The sequence below is a fragment of the Gossypium hirsutum genome, chromosome D08 (genome assembly GCF_007990345.1).
Source record: "Gossypium hirsutum isolate 1008001.06 chromosome D08, Gossypium_hirsutum_v2.1, whole genome shotgun sequence".
In the NCBI taxonomy this organism is placed as follows: domain Eukaryota; kingdom Viridiplantae; phylum Streptophyta; class Magnoliopsida; order Malvales; family Malvaceae; genus Gossypium; species Gossypium hirsutum.
The window spans coordinates 67,815,343-67,834,181 of record NC_053444.1 but is presented as its reverse complement, the minus strand read 5'-3'; the positions used below and the strand labels follow the sequence as shown (position 1 = coordinate 67,834,181).

At 30.5% G+C, this 18,839-nt stretch overlaps 1 protein-coding gene across 1 annotated transcript; it reads left to right on the top strand.

The window, feature by feature from the left end:
* The first annotated feature begins 12,758 nt into the window (after nucleotides 1–12,758).
* On the top strand, nucleotides 12,759–18,624 carry LOC107928256 (diacylglycerol kinase 4). The gene is made up of 12 exons (XM_016859440.2): nucleotides 12,759–13,199; nucleotides 13,529–13,648; nucleotides 13,995–14,132; nucleotides 14,220–14,305; nucleotides 14,522–14,609; nucleotides 15,095–15,170; nucleotides 15,583–15,665; nucleotides 15,779–15,849; nucleotides 16,398–16,475; nucleotides 16,685–16,772; nucleotides 17,369–17,485; nucleotides 18,210–18,624. Exons 1-12 carry the CDS (start codon nucleotides 12,852–12,854, stop codon nucleotides 18,366–18,368), a joined length of 1,452 nt encoding a protein of 483 aa, XP_016714929.2. The 5' UTR covers nucleotides 12,759–12,851; the 3' UTR covers nucleotides 18,369–18,624.
* Nucleotides 18,625–18,839: the final 215 nt, after the last annotated feature.

Here is an 18,839-nt window from a genome sequence, read left to right as displayed (position 1 = left end):
TAATCAATCAAATTGTATATATTGGGAGAAGGGACAAAATTATATTGAAAATCAAATATATAATATTTTTGCCAATAAAATATCAAATAATAATCGGTTTTGAATATGTGGTTTTAATTTTCAAAAGACTTCTATGCTTTGTCCTTAAGTGTAAACTCAACCTAAAATAGATAGTTTGTATTTTTTTTTCAAAAAAAGAAAGTATTATTATATATATTTTTTGGGTAAGGAATTTGTTGATATTGGTTATCAACAAGGAGAAGAAGATGTTAGAGAGGAGAGTCGGTTCACGTATACTAGGTGGTGAACCAGTGAAAGGAGAAGGAAAAGAGAGAAGAAAAGAGATGGATGTCTTAAGGTTGGTCTTTGATACCCCATGCACTCAGGTTTATGTAAGGGGTCTCTTTTTATCTTGTAATTGTGTGGGCGGTCAAGTGTTAGTGTCTTTACCAGTCAGCTGCCGCCATGAAGTGTACTATGTGATATTGCTTTGATATTCTCATTCTTGAGGTCATATAAGGCAGTTATGTCTAAGTGCTCTTAGCGAGGGGTGCATGACGGACTATCTCTAAGGTAATTCCTTGGGCCCGTGGAAGGTCCCTAACGAACCGTTCTTCACAAATAATTTATCGTGGACTGTTCGATAGCTTGTCACATGTCGTGTTTTGGTAGGAGTATAATAGAATTTAAGTAAAAATTCAATTTCGAGTATTGTGATGAATAAAATAATATTAATTTTATTTCCAATTAAGAGATTTAATCTAATTCGATTTCAAATTTAATAAATATTTAATACGAAAAATACCGAGAAAAAAGAACTTTTAACACCAAGCAAAATTGCTTTATAAGTACAATGATGGCATTTTTTTTGGTAAGATAGCCAAAAAATCAAAAGCTAGTGCAACTTGTCTCAAATTATACCTATGCTATACATCTAAATATAGCTTCTTCTTTTTTTTCTAAGTAGGTAATAATTCATAAAAACAAAAAGCATAAATGACTTATTAATTGGTCCAAAGATACCCATAGTTGGACGGTGGCAGAGGTTAAAATGATGCAAGTACAATTATTTTTTAGTCCCTATTGAAAATTAAAAATTAAGAATTAAACTTTAATCTTTGATTTTTCTTTTGTTAAATAAAAATTTTCCAATTTTGGTTCTACCCAAAAATTAATAATTCTATTTAAAATTATCTTAATTTTTTTAAAAATTTATATAATTTTTAATTTTTTTAAAAGGAGGAGGAGGGTATTCCGGTGGAGAAGCATAGAAGAAGGAAATTATAAGGTAAAGTGTCTAGAGTGTCATCCTCCAAAAAGCATCTTTAGAAATATATAAGGAGATTTTCGGGTCGGACTTCGAGTCAGGTTATAATATATTTTATTATAATTGTATAATATAATTCATGTATTTATGTTTTTTTTTTCTAATTTTATGCATAATAAATATGTTTAAGGTATTTTTTTATATAAATTATATGTACCTCTCTTTTTAGACTTTTAAGATTAGTTTATATAATAATGGAAAGTGGCTTTGTCTTAATGGACGGAAACTAAGGGCACGCCGGTGGCCGTCCTTCCAAAGTTCTTAAAAAGTTAAATCATACATTAATTTATGTAAGTAAAAAAAATTACAACTTTAGAATATAATGATTAACTCCACTATAATTAAAAATTATATTTAATAAGTATGAAATTCGATGGATGAGGACTTCGATCCAGAGGTGAAGTCAGAAATTATTATTTAGGGGCCGGAACTAAATTATGTATTTTTTTAAAGTTAAAATGTAATTCATCATTATATTAGTTTATATGTTTATTATCTTGAGAGCTAATGTGCAATTTAATCATTTACTCATTTATAATTTTATAAAATGTAAAGGGATGAATGTGATGTTTTTCAATTTTAGGGGGCCTTCAGCCTTGGCCCTGCCATCCCCTTGATGTCGCCCCTGTTAGGTCAAATCAAGGTTCAAGTTGTGGCAATTAAGCATTTATAATGTTTGACTTTGATTGGACTAGTAATATAGTTGCAACTTCAAAAACCAAGTATGAAATTTAGCCCATAAACTGCTTTTAATTTTGGAATTTAGTCCCTAGACTCTTTTAATTTCATAATTGAAATCCAATTAATTACGTAATTGGCTCACATGGCTAACTTAAAACTTTGTTGAAGCCGTGTGAGCAAATATATATATGTTGACTTGCAATCTGCTTCATTGACACAACGTCAAAGAAGCAAAAAACCCTAGATTCAAAATTGGCAATTGCACAACTCGAGATTCAATATTTTTATTTGATTATTCAATCAATCATGCATGTAATATTGATCACATGAGCAAATTATTCCTGAGGTTAAAAATAAAAACACCAAATTTAAATATACAAAAAATACAGCAGAATTAAACCAAAAATTAAGTAACATATTTTTTCCTCCAAATGGAAAAAATAGTGGTTTTGTCACTATTTTTCTTATCAGATGAATTTTGTAAAAGCACCAATTCCCAAACCCCTTTTCACAATTTAAGAAACTTTCTAAAAGAAAGCAACTATATAAGAAGGAAAAATAATGTTCTCAAACTTTTTTGAATCAAAAGTTTGATTATTATTGGTACATTGATAACGGGATTCTAACCATATATATTTGAGCATATTAAGAATCGGAATGATCTGAACTAAAATCGAGTAATCAACCCATCAGACTAAAACTCACATATGATAATATGATCAATAGAGGAGTTTGAGAACCTCACATGACAATTACATACGGTGAAACTTGAATTTAGATATTCAAAAACCCAAAACCTCAGCTTTTGTCAATAATACTATTACCCCATTAAGCATGATTAAAGTAAAATAATAATTATTTTTAAATATTAATTAATAGGATTTAAATCATGTCAATGTAATCCTTCCCAATTTGTAATTTGACTCGCTAGAATAGTCCTTAATGATTGTATGGTTAGGGAAGTATGGCCCCATCAAAAGAACCCTCCAGTATTCACGAGTTTAAAATATGTTATAAGTCTTTACATTTTTCATAAATTTAAAATTTAATACTTTTACTTTTATTTTTAGGAATTTAGACTTATTACTTTTTAAATTTTAAAATTTAGGTTCAATTATGGTCACTGTTCAAATAATTTTGTTAAAATTCAAGTTCATTACAATATAATTTCTTAGTTAAATTTATGAAAAGTATAGGGACTTATGGCGTATTTTAACGTATTCACAAAAGAAAAAACGACAAATTAGAAGATGTTAAATCCCCACTTCAAAAAGCTTTATTTGAAAGCATGTGGCATCTATATTTTCCCCTTTACAACTTGTGGAATCCTTAAAAGGCTTAAAAGAGTTACCAACAATGGAAAATCCCACTTTGAGGAAGGTGAGGAAAAAGCTACACTTTTCCCCTCCCAATAATGGTGTTGAAAATTAGGGTTTGTAGCACTCACTAATAATGGTCTCTTTTACTTTACACTCAAGCATACATTCAACTTTAACTTTTGGAGATATCAAGGCAGCTGCTTTCTTAGAATGATTAACCCTTTTGGGGTACATATGTGCAAGTAAAAGATGGCCTACGTGTGCATTGATGTGTGATTTTTGGGAAATATTAACCAAGACACATGTTAAGGCATATATGGGAAAATTAAGCGAAGGTTAAATAAAATGAAATTTTAAATACTGAATTATAGGGTATCCATGATGGGTTGATATTAGTAAGAAGAGTGATATTAGAAGCAGACAGCTTGGCAGCATTAGATCTTGTTCGTGGAAAGAGTGTGATGGATTATGATGTTATTGTTATACAAAATGTTAAAATAATAATTGCTAGTGATTGAAAAATTGATCTCAAACATGTGTTTCGTGAAGGAAATTAACTAGCGGATAGTATGGAGGCATGGCTTTTAATTTGGAACCGGGTCTTATTGTCTTCCCACAGCTACCTGATGCAATTCTTCAAATTCTACATGATTATTTAGATGGTTTTGTAGTGCTTAAAATGGTTGTAGTTTAAACACGGGTGGTTTTCTACATTTACCAAAAAAAAATAATACCGAAATTAAGTTATAAAATTCGTTTGATTTATTTCTTAAAATTAAGTATGGAATATAATTAAATTGTTTAATAAATATAAATTTTAATATTTTAAAGTTAAAGAATTTAAAAGGATAATGTTAAAAAAATACTTTAAAAATAAATAGCTTCTTATCTATTTATTATTTTTCACACTTTTTCGTGATTACATTAAAAAATTAAATCATTAAAAATGTTAATTTTAAGCTATTTTAATTTCTTTTTCAATGGTTATCAAACAAAGTCTTATTTATGAACTATTAATGGAATTTCTTTTAGCAGTGATGATATTATTATTATCCCATTTAAATATTGCTTGTGAAATTTATTAGTAGTATAAAAATACTAACCTTATATATAATAGGTAAAATCTTATATAAATTCTATATACTATGCATTTTTTGCATATTTAGTCTCTCTATTATAATTTGATAATCTTTAGTTACTCTATTTTTTTAACATTAATCTCATTATAAATTTTTATCATATCTGTTCTTTTTTTATACAATGCCTACAACTATATTCATAGTCCCTCCCTAACCTTTAAATAAGAGGATAATGTGCTTCAATCACTTTAATCCATGTCCTCCTACACTGGTAACAATACCGATGTCAATTGAACTAAGACTCAATCTGCAATCACTTTATCTTTTTAAATGTGTATTTTTAATCTCGAGCTCAATTGTTTCCTCTTGATTTTGTCAAATAATCTGGCCTAATATATTTCAAAAAGATAAAAGAAAAAGAAAAAAAGACATCCCTCTCTCTAGAATAATTATTGGGAATGGAAATCATGAACTCCAAAAGAAATAATTTTCCTAACAGGAACATGATTAGTGCAACTTGAACTCAGGTCACGCCTAAAATGATAAACACCCTAACCATCAAGCTAATACATGAAGTTCCAAATGAATCAATTTTTATACACCATAAAACCAATATAAATCATACTTTAATTTTTTTTTTTTTAAAAAGTGAATTGAGTGTGGTTATATATATAGATATTATTTTCAAATGAATGGAGGGTTAACCATATTACATAATTACAAATCATAAAATTTATGAAGGGCCTACCAATACGAGTATAGTCCACTTCCAAATTTCAACTACAAATCATAAATGCAAATTTGGTTTTCTTGCATGAGATGAGTCATTGTCTCAAACCTAAATAAAATTAAGTACCATTGAAAATATTTGAGGCTGCATTTGGAAGTATGGGTCGTATTCATGTGTCAAAACTGTGATGAAAATGAGGGGTTTTTTTCCATCTATTCACATGAATTACATGAAATATCATAAGGGGAATCATATTTTTTAATTAATATGATCATTATTTTGATGGTTTTTTTTTTACTAACCAATCATGTTAGTTATGTTGTATATAAATATTTGTAAGTGTTAGTTTAGTATTACTTCTAAAAACAATACTAATTTGACCATTAATCTTTAAGTACTCAACAATCGCCTTATACATAATAGGTTATTATTGCAGAGGCCCCACAAAAAATCATTTTACTTGCCCTCAAATAGAAGAGGATTTTCTCTCTCTTGTTTTTTCCACTTTCTTCTCCTACTGAAGAATCCCCATATTTTGGAGCCTTGTAAGCACCACGAGGAACTCATCTTCTTAGAGAGGTTTGCAACTTTTCTCCCTTTTGAAATCATTTGATATTACGACTCTTCACTTGTTTAAGATGAATCGTCCCCAAATTCTTAATCAATATATTATAAATTAAAAAAAGAGATGGAACTCGTGAATTAAATACTAGTAGCATGATAGATATTGGAAGCTTAAGTTGATTTTCATTAATTGAATTGTGTTATTTTATTTATTCTTTCTAGGTTTCAATCTAGTTTTGATTAGTTTATCATGTTTAAAATTTAATTCTTTTACTTTAATTTCATATAATTTTATCCTTAATTTTTAGTTAATTCAAATATTTTTTAATACTTAATTTAATAAATATTTATGGAAAAGCATAAAAAGGGGTAAAAGAAAGAAAAAAGAAATACATACAATTTGTGGTGGGCTAAGTTGTGGTCATGTCCACCTTAGCTAATTTATTGGGCTTGTAGGTTAAGGCCAGCAGATTTAATGCAAATAATATGTCAATATTTTTTGGTGTCTTTGTATTTAACATAAGCTCCCGAATAAATTTAAAATAAATTGAATCGTAGCACTCAATAAGCTCTTTTAATGTTAATTTCTTCATCTAAAAAATTTAAGATCAAAATTTTATGTAAACAACATCATCGAATTCTTTATCGCTCGATTCATTTTACGTTAGTACTATGCTTTTAATATTAAAAAACGGTTCAGGAATTTTATACTAATTTGAATAATAATAAAAAGATGTTAATGTCAATTCTTTTTCTAAGGTCGAAGTTTAATTATAATTTTTTTACATATCAAAATATAAGTTTATCATATATTAATTTATAATTTCATAATTTTTGAAGGGACAAAACATTTTTTTTTTCATTTTTAAGAGAGGTAAAGTGCAACTTTATTAAATATTAATTTATAATTTCTTTATTTATAAGAGGATTGAATTGAAAAGTTTTCATTTTGGGTACCAAAGTGCAATTATACTATATATTAATTTATAGTTTATCTATTTATAAAAAGACAAGATTGAATTTTTTTTTCATTTTGGGGCCCTAAGGCTCCTATCTATCTTCATTTAGATTTACCTCTAATCTCGATCTAATCACATTAGGTCACCTTATCGACCTAATAAAGAGACCATTGAATAACAGATTCGTCTATCAAAAGATGACACATGATTAAAAAAGTCGACCCCATATGCAGATTGCTTGACTCTATAGCAAGAGACTCTCTTCTTCTAGCTTCCTCTTCTTGCAAGAACTTCTTCGACCTATTGCAATACCTTAATCACTTCCTTCTCTATTCACGACTCTCCTCTGCGGTGTTAGAATGAACCACCTTGTCACACTATTGTATCAACAATATTATAAATTGTTATTATCTAAAACGAATCAAAATACACCAAAATAACCTAAATGCACCAAAAACTCCTATTAAAAACTCTTAAAAAAAACATGTTGGGCTGTTCGTCCAATGTGCTGCAAATTTGCAATTCACCTTGCTCAATATATATAAATTGACTCACTAATAATTAAAATAATTCGATTGAATCTTAATTAAATTGATATTAATGTTGTTGTCAGTGCAGGAAAACGTGATTTCGAGTGCGTTGAAGTGCATTATCCTCCTATTTAAGGATTGAATAAAGATTATATAAATAAATCTAAATATAGTATAAAAAGAATAGATATTATAAAAACTTATAACGAAATTAATATTAAATAAATTTAAAAACAAAACATTTGTCATGTCAAATTTGACATTAAATCTAAAACCCATGACTTGACAACTACGTAGCAACCCACTGTTTTTCTTTAATGGATCCATTTTATAGTGGTTTTTCTGTATACAGCAATTTATGGGTGTCAGTTTATAGGATAAAATGAATTTATTTATTTTTTGAGTCACTCAAGGTGTTCATGGGTCGGGTCGGGTCAGGTTCGGGATGGGCCTAGAAAAAATTTTGGCCCGCGTCCAGGCCCAGAATATGGGCCTGAAATTTTGTCCAGGCCCGGCCTAGGAAAAATTCCTAAGCCTGAGCTCGGCCCAATTCTTTAATAAATACCAAAAATTTATTTTAAAAATATTTTAAAATTAAAAAAATATTTATTATATATTTGGGCCGGGCCAGGGCCAAAAAAGTGGTGCCCGAGGCCGGCCCGTTTTCTAAACAGACCTCATTTTTTGCCCAAACCCATATTTCGGGCCTATATTTTTACCCGAACCCTCCCATATTTCAGGCGGGCCGTTGGGCCGGGCCGCCCGGCCAATGAGCACCTCTAACCCAAAGTTGACTTAAGGTGTCTTAACAAAGAATGATTACGAAGAAAACAACCCCACTTTTTTATTGGTTAAAATACGTAGGAAGTCCTTATATTAGAAGATCTGGATCAAATTAGTTCATTTATTATTAAATGAATTAATTTAGTCTTTATACTATTAAAAAGAATCAAATAAGTCTAAAGAGTAACATGATTAACATTTACGGTTCGACTACAGTTCAATTTCAAACAAAAGATTTTATTTATAGAACCATAAAAACTTTAACAATATTAACTTTATTAAATAATAAATGATATTTTTTAAACAACAAATGTTCCAATTTGACCTTATTTGATACTTTTTAATAATACAATGACTAAATTAATCCATCTAATAGTAGAGAGATTAATTTGATCAAATCCTTATAATACGGGGATCTCTCAGATATATTCACCCTTTTCTCTCCTACGTCTAGCTTCAATCACGCCATTAGTTGTATTTTTTAAAACTACATCAAATGGGATTCAACTATTAGTTAATTTATGTTTTGGTCATTCAACTTCAAAAAGTTAAAAAAGTAGTCACTAAACTATTCAAAAGTTTTCATTTAAGCTGCTGAGTTGATAAATCATTGTTGTATGACCTATTGTGTGACATTTTCTGTTCACATCGATTGCACCAATCGAAAGCTCTCATTCCCTTCTATTTTACAGTTTAGTTTTTTTTAATGAAACAACTTTGAACTTTACAAAGCTGCTGAGTTGATAAATCATTGTTGTATGACCTATTGTGTGACATTTTCTGTTCACATCGACTGCACCAATCGAAAGCTCTCATTCCCTTCTATTTTACAGTTTAGTTTTTTTTAATGAAACAACTTTGAACTTTACAAATCTGTTAATCAAAATCCAAATAATTTTATTCTTCGATCTTGGCACTAATTGTTAGATCGACTTAAAATTAAAGTATTCTTTCTCTACTTGTTAATGCATACTATTCAAGGGTGGAGAGCCAACCCCTTAAAATGGAAATTTTCTATTTTGGTCATTTTATGATTTATAATATTTAAACTAGTAATGGTAAAATTGCACTTCGTCCCCTAAAATGATAACATTTTGATTTAATCATTTAAAATTTATAAATTACATAGGCTATTAAAATGATAAAACTACATTTTTACTATTGTAAAAATATACAACTTAATTCCAAGCCTTAAATTTTTTTTTTTTGGCTTCGCTCCCGATGCTAATCCATTATACCAATCGTGGAATCGTCTTTTGGAATTCGTTAGCCGAACTATTTTTATATAAAAATACTTTAATAATTCGATAACTAAAATAAAAACTTTTAAATAATTTAATCACTATTTTATAATTTTTGAAATTAAATAAATTTATATTTATAAAAAAATGTTTAACGACTCCCAAATTCTAGAGTAGAGAAGCTGGCGCTCTCATGCAAATTGGAGGAATTGTCAATATTCTATTTTGATTTTAGAAAAAGCCAAAATAAAATAGAAAATATATAAAAGAATTCCGTCACATGGCCAGCGCAGAAAAATACCAAAGAAGACAGCAGTGGAAATTCCAATTATGTTTCTAGAAACAAAAAACCAAGCCGACATTCCGGATATGTTAATAAATAGATAAACAAATTCTTTGGTGCTCCAGTAACGGAATCAACGGTCATTTAGCGCGTGGACCCACCTTCCCTCCAACGCCCGCCATTCGGTTTCCTTAATTACCCTTAGACTAGAACGTCTTCAATTAATAAAAAATAAAATTCAGAATAGGAAAGTCGTTATTTATGAATATGTTTATGTAATCTTTTTGCTTATTTTAGATTTTTCACACTAAAAAAATGGTTTTTTTAATTTTTTGCTGACACGTCAATATTATAGCAGTCAACATTGGTTAAATGGTTTATTTGGTCAATTTTGTTAGTTTAAGAACTCGATCGGGTGTAAAAAGGTCGTAGGAGTTTAATTGATATTTTTAAATATATTTGAGGGCCTTTTATACCATTAAGCCTATATTTATTTATCGGGTTAATATAATATTCTATCCATGAACTTTATAACTAGGTCCATTTTAGCACCTATATTTTACAATCATATCTATATTGGCACCTAAACTTGGAAAATGAAAAAGTTAGATGACATGACATTTTAAAATTATACCACATCATTAGTTAAAAGTTAATATATATTTAAAAAAATTTGATGATGACATGGCATAATATTAGAGTTTTGCATAATCAAATTTTGACGAAATCAAAATTCAGATACCAAAAAGTTTAAATACTAAAATAAACAAAAAAAATACAAGTATCAAAGTGGATCTAGTTACCAAGTTAGAAGCAAAAAAATTATATTAACCCTTATTTATTTATTGTATTGTTTTAATTGTTTTAGAATTTATTTAAAATTTAATATAATAATTTATATTATAAAAAAATATAATTTATTTATATACATTTTTAAATAGATTTACTTGCTCCAGACGTCAGCAAACTATGATATTGATCTTCAATCTTCAAAATAGTCTATATGAGTTTTAAACGTATTAGTATTGTTATATCCTCACCATAGTATAACATGTGGTAAGTTGGTAGGCAATCTGAGGACAACTTTCCACTAGAAACAATATGCATACAAGCCCCCACGAGAAATAGTCCAAACACAACTATTTGTGTGTGGGATGGTCCTTAGATGACCTTTTGCAAACCTTGCCTGAATCAACATAGAAATAGCTTGCTATGAACCACCTACTAGGACCGCTCAGGTGTAACTATCTCGTACGACCCTAAAGATGAATATGTCAAAGTAGGATCACACAACACACTCTATGGTGACAATTGACCTGTAATATCCCTATCATCTGGTCAACATGCACAAGTGTACAGAGCACTATGCTACTGACTACACGACACTATAAGATAAAAAAGTCACTCTCCTATATAAGTTTGAGTGCTCAGGAGACCAACGATCGTCACCTTCTCCTCTAAAAACCGTACATAGCAACCTTAGCACACCATTCCTCTCTTCCTTACATGGGCTCTCCACCTATGACAAATGAACACACACTTGTCTCTACCAGATTCTCTTCATTAGTATTGTATTATTCATATCCTTCTATTAGTTTAGCCATACTTAAACATTAAATTTGAATTTAAATCTAATGTGGAATATACTTCAAATATATGGACTGATTTATAAATATATGTGATTCCAACTAACATTTTAACACTTAAATTGACGACAAGACGTACAATATTGATACTTTAAAAATGCAATCGAAATAGGATATCGTGTGCAAGTAACCTTTTAAAACATTTTTTTTTTCAATGGTATTCACGTGATGCCATGTTTGAACTTGAAGAACAATGATTCCAAGCTTTAGGAGTGGGAGAAGGAATCTCATGTAACGCACATGCAACTGTAGAAGAAGAATCTATGCATCTCATTCGCTAGTTTCATCTTAATGTTCCCCATGTGCTGTACGCTACTCCCTTTGCTAATTGTTATCCACTAATCTCACTTTTATACTTATATTTCGGGTTATGTTGAAAATATCTCATAAATTCATGTATTTTTAAAAAAATTAGAATTTAGGATTTAACTTTTTATTTTTAACAATTTATATTTTAAATTTGAAAAAAATAGAGAGATTAAATTTTAGAAAATAAAAATATATAGACTAAATTTTAAATATTAGAAAAATATAGAAACTTCCGACGTATTTTAACCATTTGCAATTACGTCTACTTTAGTAATTGTATAATTTTTTCATTACAAAAAAAACAAACAAACATAATTGCCAAATTCAAAAGCAAAAATTTATATGGTTAAAATATGCTCTATACTCTTCACAAATTTGAAATATAGTTATTATACTTTTATTTTTAAAAATTTAGTCCTTTTACTTTTTAAATTTTAAAATTTAAGTCTAATTATTAATATTATTAAATTTATTGGTGCGACATTTTAAAATAAAAAAACTCACTTAACAGCAATGTAACTAAAAAAAAGACGTAATGAACTTAGATTTAACAAAATAATCTTAACAATATTAACAGTTTTGCTTGAATTTTAAAATCTAAAAAATAGAGGGACTAAATTTTTAAGAATAAAAGTACATAGATTAAATCATAAATTTACGAAAAATATTTGGATTATATTAACCCTAATATTTTAAACATGTTTTCGATATTTCATTTCTAGAAATCTAAGTCAATCATGGTCGTAAATGAGCTGTTTGATGGAAAAGACAAAGTCAAAGCTTTCAATAATTTTCCAAATTAGCTTTAAATATCGTAGATGGCAATTTTGTAATTTATCAAAACCCAGAAGGGCATTTCCCTTTCCTCCGCCCCTCCAACGACTCCACACTGAAAACAAACGAAACAATCCTAACTAAGAATTTTAATATCTTACCATTAAAAGATAATGGTCAAATTTTTTAATAAGGCCCTTGAACTATATGTTTTTAACGGATTTAGTCTCTATAATTTCTAGTCCTTTAGTTTTTGAAATGTATATTTTCAATCACATAGGTTTTTCTTATTTCACAATAAGTTCACCAAATGATGTGATGACGTGGTATACAGTGGTTAGTATTTTAGACAATTGGAGAAGGTTTTTTTGAAAATATACATTTTAAAGAGTAAAGAGAGTAAATGCATCTAATAAAATTATAAATTTATGGACCTTTTAGAAATTTGACCAAAAATAATTACAATTAATTAGTAAAAAAAAAACCAACTTCATAAAACAAAAATTCAAAACCTCATCCTTCTTCCCTGACACTCAATCTATATTTATATAAACATTTTCATATACACATTTTACTTTACATATTTTGGACAAATACAAGAATTATTTTTTTTTGAAAAATAAATAATGGCTAAGCCGTCGTCGGAAGGAGATTCTTCGACGGCATCACGGACCGGTTCACGTTCCACGATGGGGGAATCATCGTTGAAAGGTTGCGGTTTTTCGAGTTTTACCGGTTTTAGGGCTGAGAAGGAAGATGTTCTGAGGCTGGCGATGCCTCTATATCTACGCTTGGCTATGCTTGATTGTATTAAGAAAAAAGACGTCGACGCCGGTGACCAGCATTTTCAAACGAGCAGCTCCGAAGATGATCCTTGTGAAAATCCTGTCGTCGTTTTTATTAACCCTAAAAGCGGCGGCCGGAATGGTTCCGTCCTTCAAGACCGTCTCCAGCATATCATTAGCCAAGAGCAGGTAATACTTTTCAATTTCCTTATGTATATTTGAATTTGTGGTAGCCTTGGTTTTATATGTTGATTGAGGTAAAATAGTCCCTCAAAGAGCAAATTGATCCAAAATTTTCATATATTTGTATTGTTAAAAATGCACATGGCCGACGGAATAAACAGAAAGTGGCATGTCGCATGCCATGAGTAAGTCAGCAAACGTACAATGGAATTTTTAAGAGGAGGAGCAATTTGCTCTTTGATTTATCTACAGGGAGCAAAGTCCAATCTGATTCTACTAGGGGCCTCCATGTTACTTTAACAGTTTGTTGATGAATTTTTAATTTGGAAATGTAGGTATTTGACCTCCATAATGTGAAACCGGATGAATTTGTACGTTATGGATTGGGTTGCCTTGAGAAGCGGGCTGAAAAAGACAATTGTGCCAAAGAGACAAGGAAGAACATCAGGGTTGTGGTATGTTTCTACTTTCTACCAACCTTTTTCTATATGTTGGCTATATATATACATATATAACTTCTGAAAAAGTTAAAAAGGTTATTAGTTTAGATTTACAAGATAATAAATTTTTTTTGAAGTGTAAAATTTAAAAAATATGACTTTTCTGTAAGAAATATAAGTACACGACTTTACTTTTATGCAGAACTCCTAGAGTTGGTGTTTTATTTCATTCATGGTTTTTATATCCGATCATTCGTGATTTGTTTTTTTAGCAATTTTTACAAAGTTAAGAACAAATTACAAAATTAATTTAAACCCAATATTCCAAACTGATGGTTTAAAACTCTGGATGTATGGGCAGGTTGCTGGTGGTGATGGTACAGTTGGTTGGGTGCTTGGATGTCTTGGAGTGCTTCATGAAAAGGATCAGTTTCCAGTTCCTCCTGTAGCTATTATTCCTCTTGGTACAGGCAATGACTTAGCTAGAAGTTTCGGTTGGGTAAGTTAACCCCTTTATAAATTTTAAAATTGATGTTGTCTACTGTTTTCTTTTCTCTGTTCCTCATGCTCTGAATGTGCACTGCAGGGAGGTTCATTTCCTTTTTCCCGGAGATCAGCTATTAAGAGAGCTTTGCAAAGAGCTACTAACGGTCGAATTTGCCATTTAGATAGGTAACTAGACATTTAGTACTATCTTTTGCTTATGGGGCGGCATACTGATGGTTTTTGGGTGATTGCCTTTTGTTTTATTAGTTTATAATCCTTTGTTGAGGACTCATTGTATGTATTAGTTTCTTGAAATTGAAACATGGGTTTGCATAAGACATCATTGTTGCATAAATCCTACTTTTTGGTTATGTTATATCAATAATTGTTTCTTTGATGCAGTTGGCATGTTGTGGTGCAAATGCCTGGCGGAGAAGTTGTTGATCCTCCCCATTCTTTGAAGACTACCGAAGTGTGTGATGTTGATCAGGTAGTGAATTTCTCTGCTCTAAATCCTCTGTTTTTATGCAATCAACTTCTACTGTGTGGCTAGTTTTGAACAAGTGAACATTCATGCTTTATTGAGTCTTTTGAGGGTTTATAAAGTTTTATCTACTCTATTTTATAAACTTTGACCATTAGGTTACTTAATTTGGGATTATTGGAATTCACCATTTATAAGCTGAGAATAACTTGCAGTAAGGTAATTATGTAAAAATGTGTTTGACTCTCTTTATTGAGATTATATTGTAGAGACAAATTTCTAAAAACAGAGTACCTTTTAGGTAATAGATTAAGATATTGTACTGTTTCTTTCTAAGTATTTGTTGTGGTTTACCATCTGATTACTTAGATATGACGCATTAGTGTTCTTTTCTTTAATTAAAAAATCGAGATTTCTTCTAATCGTGATTTGATGATCTTGTGATGTGGAATTTCAAATTTAAGTGGGAAAAATCTTGTCTGTGACTGCAGAATTTGAAGATTGAAGGGCGTGTTCCAGACAAAGTAAACTGCTACGAGGGAGTTTTCTATAATTACTTTAGCATAGGTATGGTATCCCAGTTTAACTTCAGGGTCTAGATTCTTCTAATTTCATGCATCTGGGAATTCACTTGGTGGGTAGCTGCATACATTTTCTTCTTAGAACCAGAATAGAGTAGCTGCTATTTTATTCAAGAGAAACAGAATAGAGTAGTAGCATTCTGAACCAAATTTGTAATAGAGTCTGTAGATGATCAAACTTTTGTAAAGATTCCTTTGCTTTATTAAAATAACTTTTAAATCATCTAAATACTATTTTCCTCTTACAATTGCATAAAGGTTCTAGTAAGTCCACACACATATGAGCAGAGTTGTCTTCCTAGGAACAAATCTGTGCACATTCTTGCTTATGGTGCTTTTTTATTACTATTACAACCATATTTGGTTCGTAAGAATCTTTATGTTTTCATTTAATTCAGGAATGGATGCGCAAGTGGCTTATGGATTTCATCATTTACGTAATGAGAAACCTTACCTTGCACAAGGTCCTATTTCAAACAAGGTATTTGTTGTGCTAAGTGGTTATATTGCCATCTACCAAATATACATGCCCCATTCAATGGTTTGCTTTGCTGAAACTAATATTATATTATAATTGGTCCATCTTTGTGGTAGATTATTTATTCCGGTTACAGTTGCAGTCAGGGTTGGTTTCTCACACCTTGCATGAGTGATCCAAGTTTAAGGTTAGACATTATGATAGTTGTTTAGTTTCTATCTTATTTAATGACGGACAAATTCCGTTTTCGAAGTAACAATGTTTGAATGTAATATCACTCAGCTAATGTTTGAATCGTCTGGAGAAAGTGTAGCTAAAGGCATTCTTGGTGCCGAAGGCAAGGCTAAAAAGTGCATTTACCTAACATAAGCTTTTGATGCTTAGATACATTAGTTTGAAAGGTGATGAGTGCCTAATAGACATTACTCCATGAAGTTTTCCTCTATTTTTACTTGGAATTTGACAATATATGTATGTTTTATATTTGTATTATATATGCACCTTGCTTTGATTACGAATGTCTTTTTTGTGCATGTTAATAGTAATAAAACATTACCGCTGTTCTGATGCACATGCTTTTCAAATGTTTGTTCAGTCACACCAACAAGTTTTGTTTACCCGGGAAAAAATAATCTATGAATCCATGAAAAATTCTCTCTTTCTTGTTAATGGTGTTTTGCAGTCAACAATCATTCCTTTTGAAGTAAATATAATTTTAAGATGTTTTAAATGCAGGGGACTCAATAACATTTTAAGTATCCACATTAAAAGGAAGAACTCCTCAAAATGGGAGCCGATCGAAATCCCTAGAAGGTACATTTCTAGTATCAATTTTATCTTGTTATGCATAAGCATCCTAATTGCTGTATTCATCTCTTTTTTTTACTGTCATTGTGTTTACTTATCAACTGTTCATCTTCTCAATTCTTATTTAACCTTATCGTTTACCTACGATTTCTATAAATATTTATTTTATTTAACCTTCTGCATGACACCCTTAATATTATGCTATTTTCTTTTAGTGTGAGGGCCATTGTTGCTTTAAATCTTCATAGTTATGGAAGTGGGCGAAATCCATGGGGTAATCTAAAACCCGATTACTTGCAAAAGGTATGGTAAATCTCTTCAGATTGCTTAGTAATAGTCTTTGTTTAGTGTTCATAGTACAATCTCTCTCCCCCCTTCTGCACTTTTTGGGTATACTCGAACTGTTTGCTTATATTTGATGGTTGGATTTAGATTTAAAAGGTCGAGTGATGAATGTGTATGTTATACGGACTCTTCATTTTCCCTAAAGTACTCATCTTTGATATGTGTGTGACACATTTGGACATCCATGTTAGTATTATCTTCCAAATATATGGACAAACATTTAAAAGAAGAAAATATCCATGTCACATACTTATATCAGACACTCACCCCTATCAAATGCTGAACTTTTGTTGGTTTAACCGAAAAACATTCGGAAAGATGTTACTGCTATGTTTTTCATTCAACACCATGCATGCTTTATTGATTATATTTAATTATTTCAACTTTGTGGTCTACGCTTATGGTATAATATCAATGTTCTGAGTTATGATTTCTAGGCTGGTAGCGAGTTGCAAGTTACTCAGTCTTTTCGGTTTAATTTTAAGCTTTTATTGAGAAGCTTGTCAAAATCCAAATCTAATAATAGTTGCCTTCAATCGTCGTTTATTTTTCAGAGAGGCTTTGTCGAGGCCCATGTTGATGATGGTATACTAGAAATTTTTGGCTTAAAGCAAGGATGGCATGCATCGTTTGTAATGGTTGAGCTCATATCTGCAAAACACATCGCACAGGTACCGTACGAAGTTTTCATCATAACGAGTTGAAGGTAGTTAAAAAATTATATTGTAGAAGTACAAGATTAGGATGGACTGAAATTTTTTTCCTTGGCCTAAAAATAGGTATTTATATACCATATGCCTTTGAAAAAGTTGTTTCCATTGTTGAGAAAGCCTACTACTAATTACTAAAACTTTATTGGGATAAAGCAACATTTAGTCCTTGAACTTGGCTGTTTTCCCAACTTGGTCCCTCAACTGTTTTTTTGGTTCGCATTAATCTTGGAACTTGACAACTTTTTTCAGTTTTGGTCCATGTGATGACATGCCACTTTTAGATTGTGTCATGTCATTCCTTTTACACAATCTTAGAGTGTAACGCCATCTAATGCACTTAAACTAGGAAAAGTTGTCCAGGACTCATGTGGACAAAAGAAAAAGTTCAGGGACCAAATTGAAAAAAAATTCCAAGTTCAGGGACTAAATGTTGTATTTTGCAAGAAGATGGATAGTTCCTTGAAAATACCTTACACACTCATAGGTGAGAGATGCCCCTACTTTCAAGATACTTGAATTCAGCTTAGTAATTGTTGAGCCTGACTCAAGTTATCGAACAAGCTGAATTGAGTTGAGCATAAATAATCGAGTTCCTTTGTATACTAGGTAAACAAACATAATCGAGTTATCTGGAAAACGGGGTAAATTGACAACTTCTTTTACGGATTTCATTTTTTTCCAGGCGTCATCGATTCGATTGGAGTTAAGTGGTGGAGATTGGAGAGATGCATTTTTGCAAATGGATGGGGAGCCATGGAAACAACCCATGAGCAAAGAGTATTCCACCATTGTGGAAATTAAAAGGGTGCCATTTCCGTCAGTAATGGTCAATGGAGAGTGACATTGGGCTAATCCCTTTTCTTTCTCTCGTGTTTTGTAAATCATTACGGTTGGCTAGTGGTTAAGCCTTTTGTTGGCAGCATCATCACCGAAGTGTGTTGTAAATTATTGTTCTTTTACCCCCCAGTGAATAGGAGCTAATCGGTGAACTTCATTCATAGAATACGCCGTGTTCTATTTTTTTTAATAGGAATGTAATTTAACAATATTTTCCTACTTCTATTTTCAAAATGTCCAATTTGATACTTGAAATTTAACTTCTGTGTATCAATTTGGTATTTCCTTTTAACGGTGTTAATTATTGAGATTTTTGACTTGTGGTCTAATCATAGTCTGCCATGTGGCATTGTAAGTTAGAGAAAAGTTCAACTGGTCAAAAGAAAAGAACCTCAGAACAATTTTCCCTTTTATTTTTAATCCCAAAAAGTAGGATGAATTAGTAATATATGTCGTTTTTAGAAAATAATTAGGG

Bases quoted from the DNA above. Each gene is read 5' to 3' on its own strand.
- LOC107928256 (XM_016859440.2), top strand. From the start codon at position 12,852: ATGGCTAAGCCGTCGTCGGAAGGAGATTCTTCGACGGCATCACGGACC. The intron at 14,133-14,219 runs GTAAGTTAACCC...TGTGCACTGCAG, and splicing joins TAGCTAGAAGTTTCGGTTGG to GGAGGTTCATTTCCTTTTTC. The intron at 14,306-14,521 runs GTAACTAGACAT...TCTTTGATGCAG, and splicing joins CGAATTTGCCATTTAGATAG to TTGGCATGTTGTGGTGCAAA.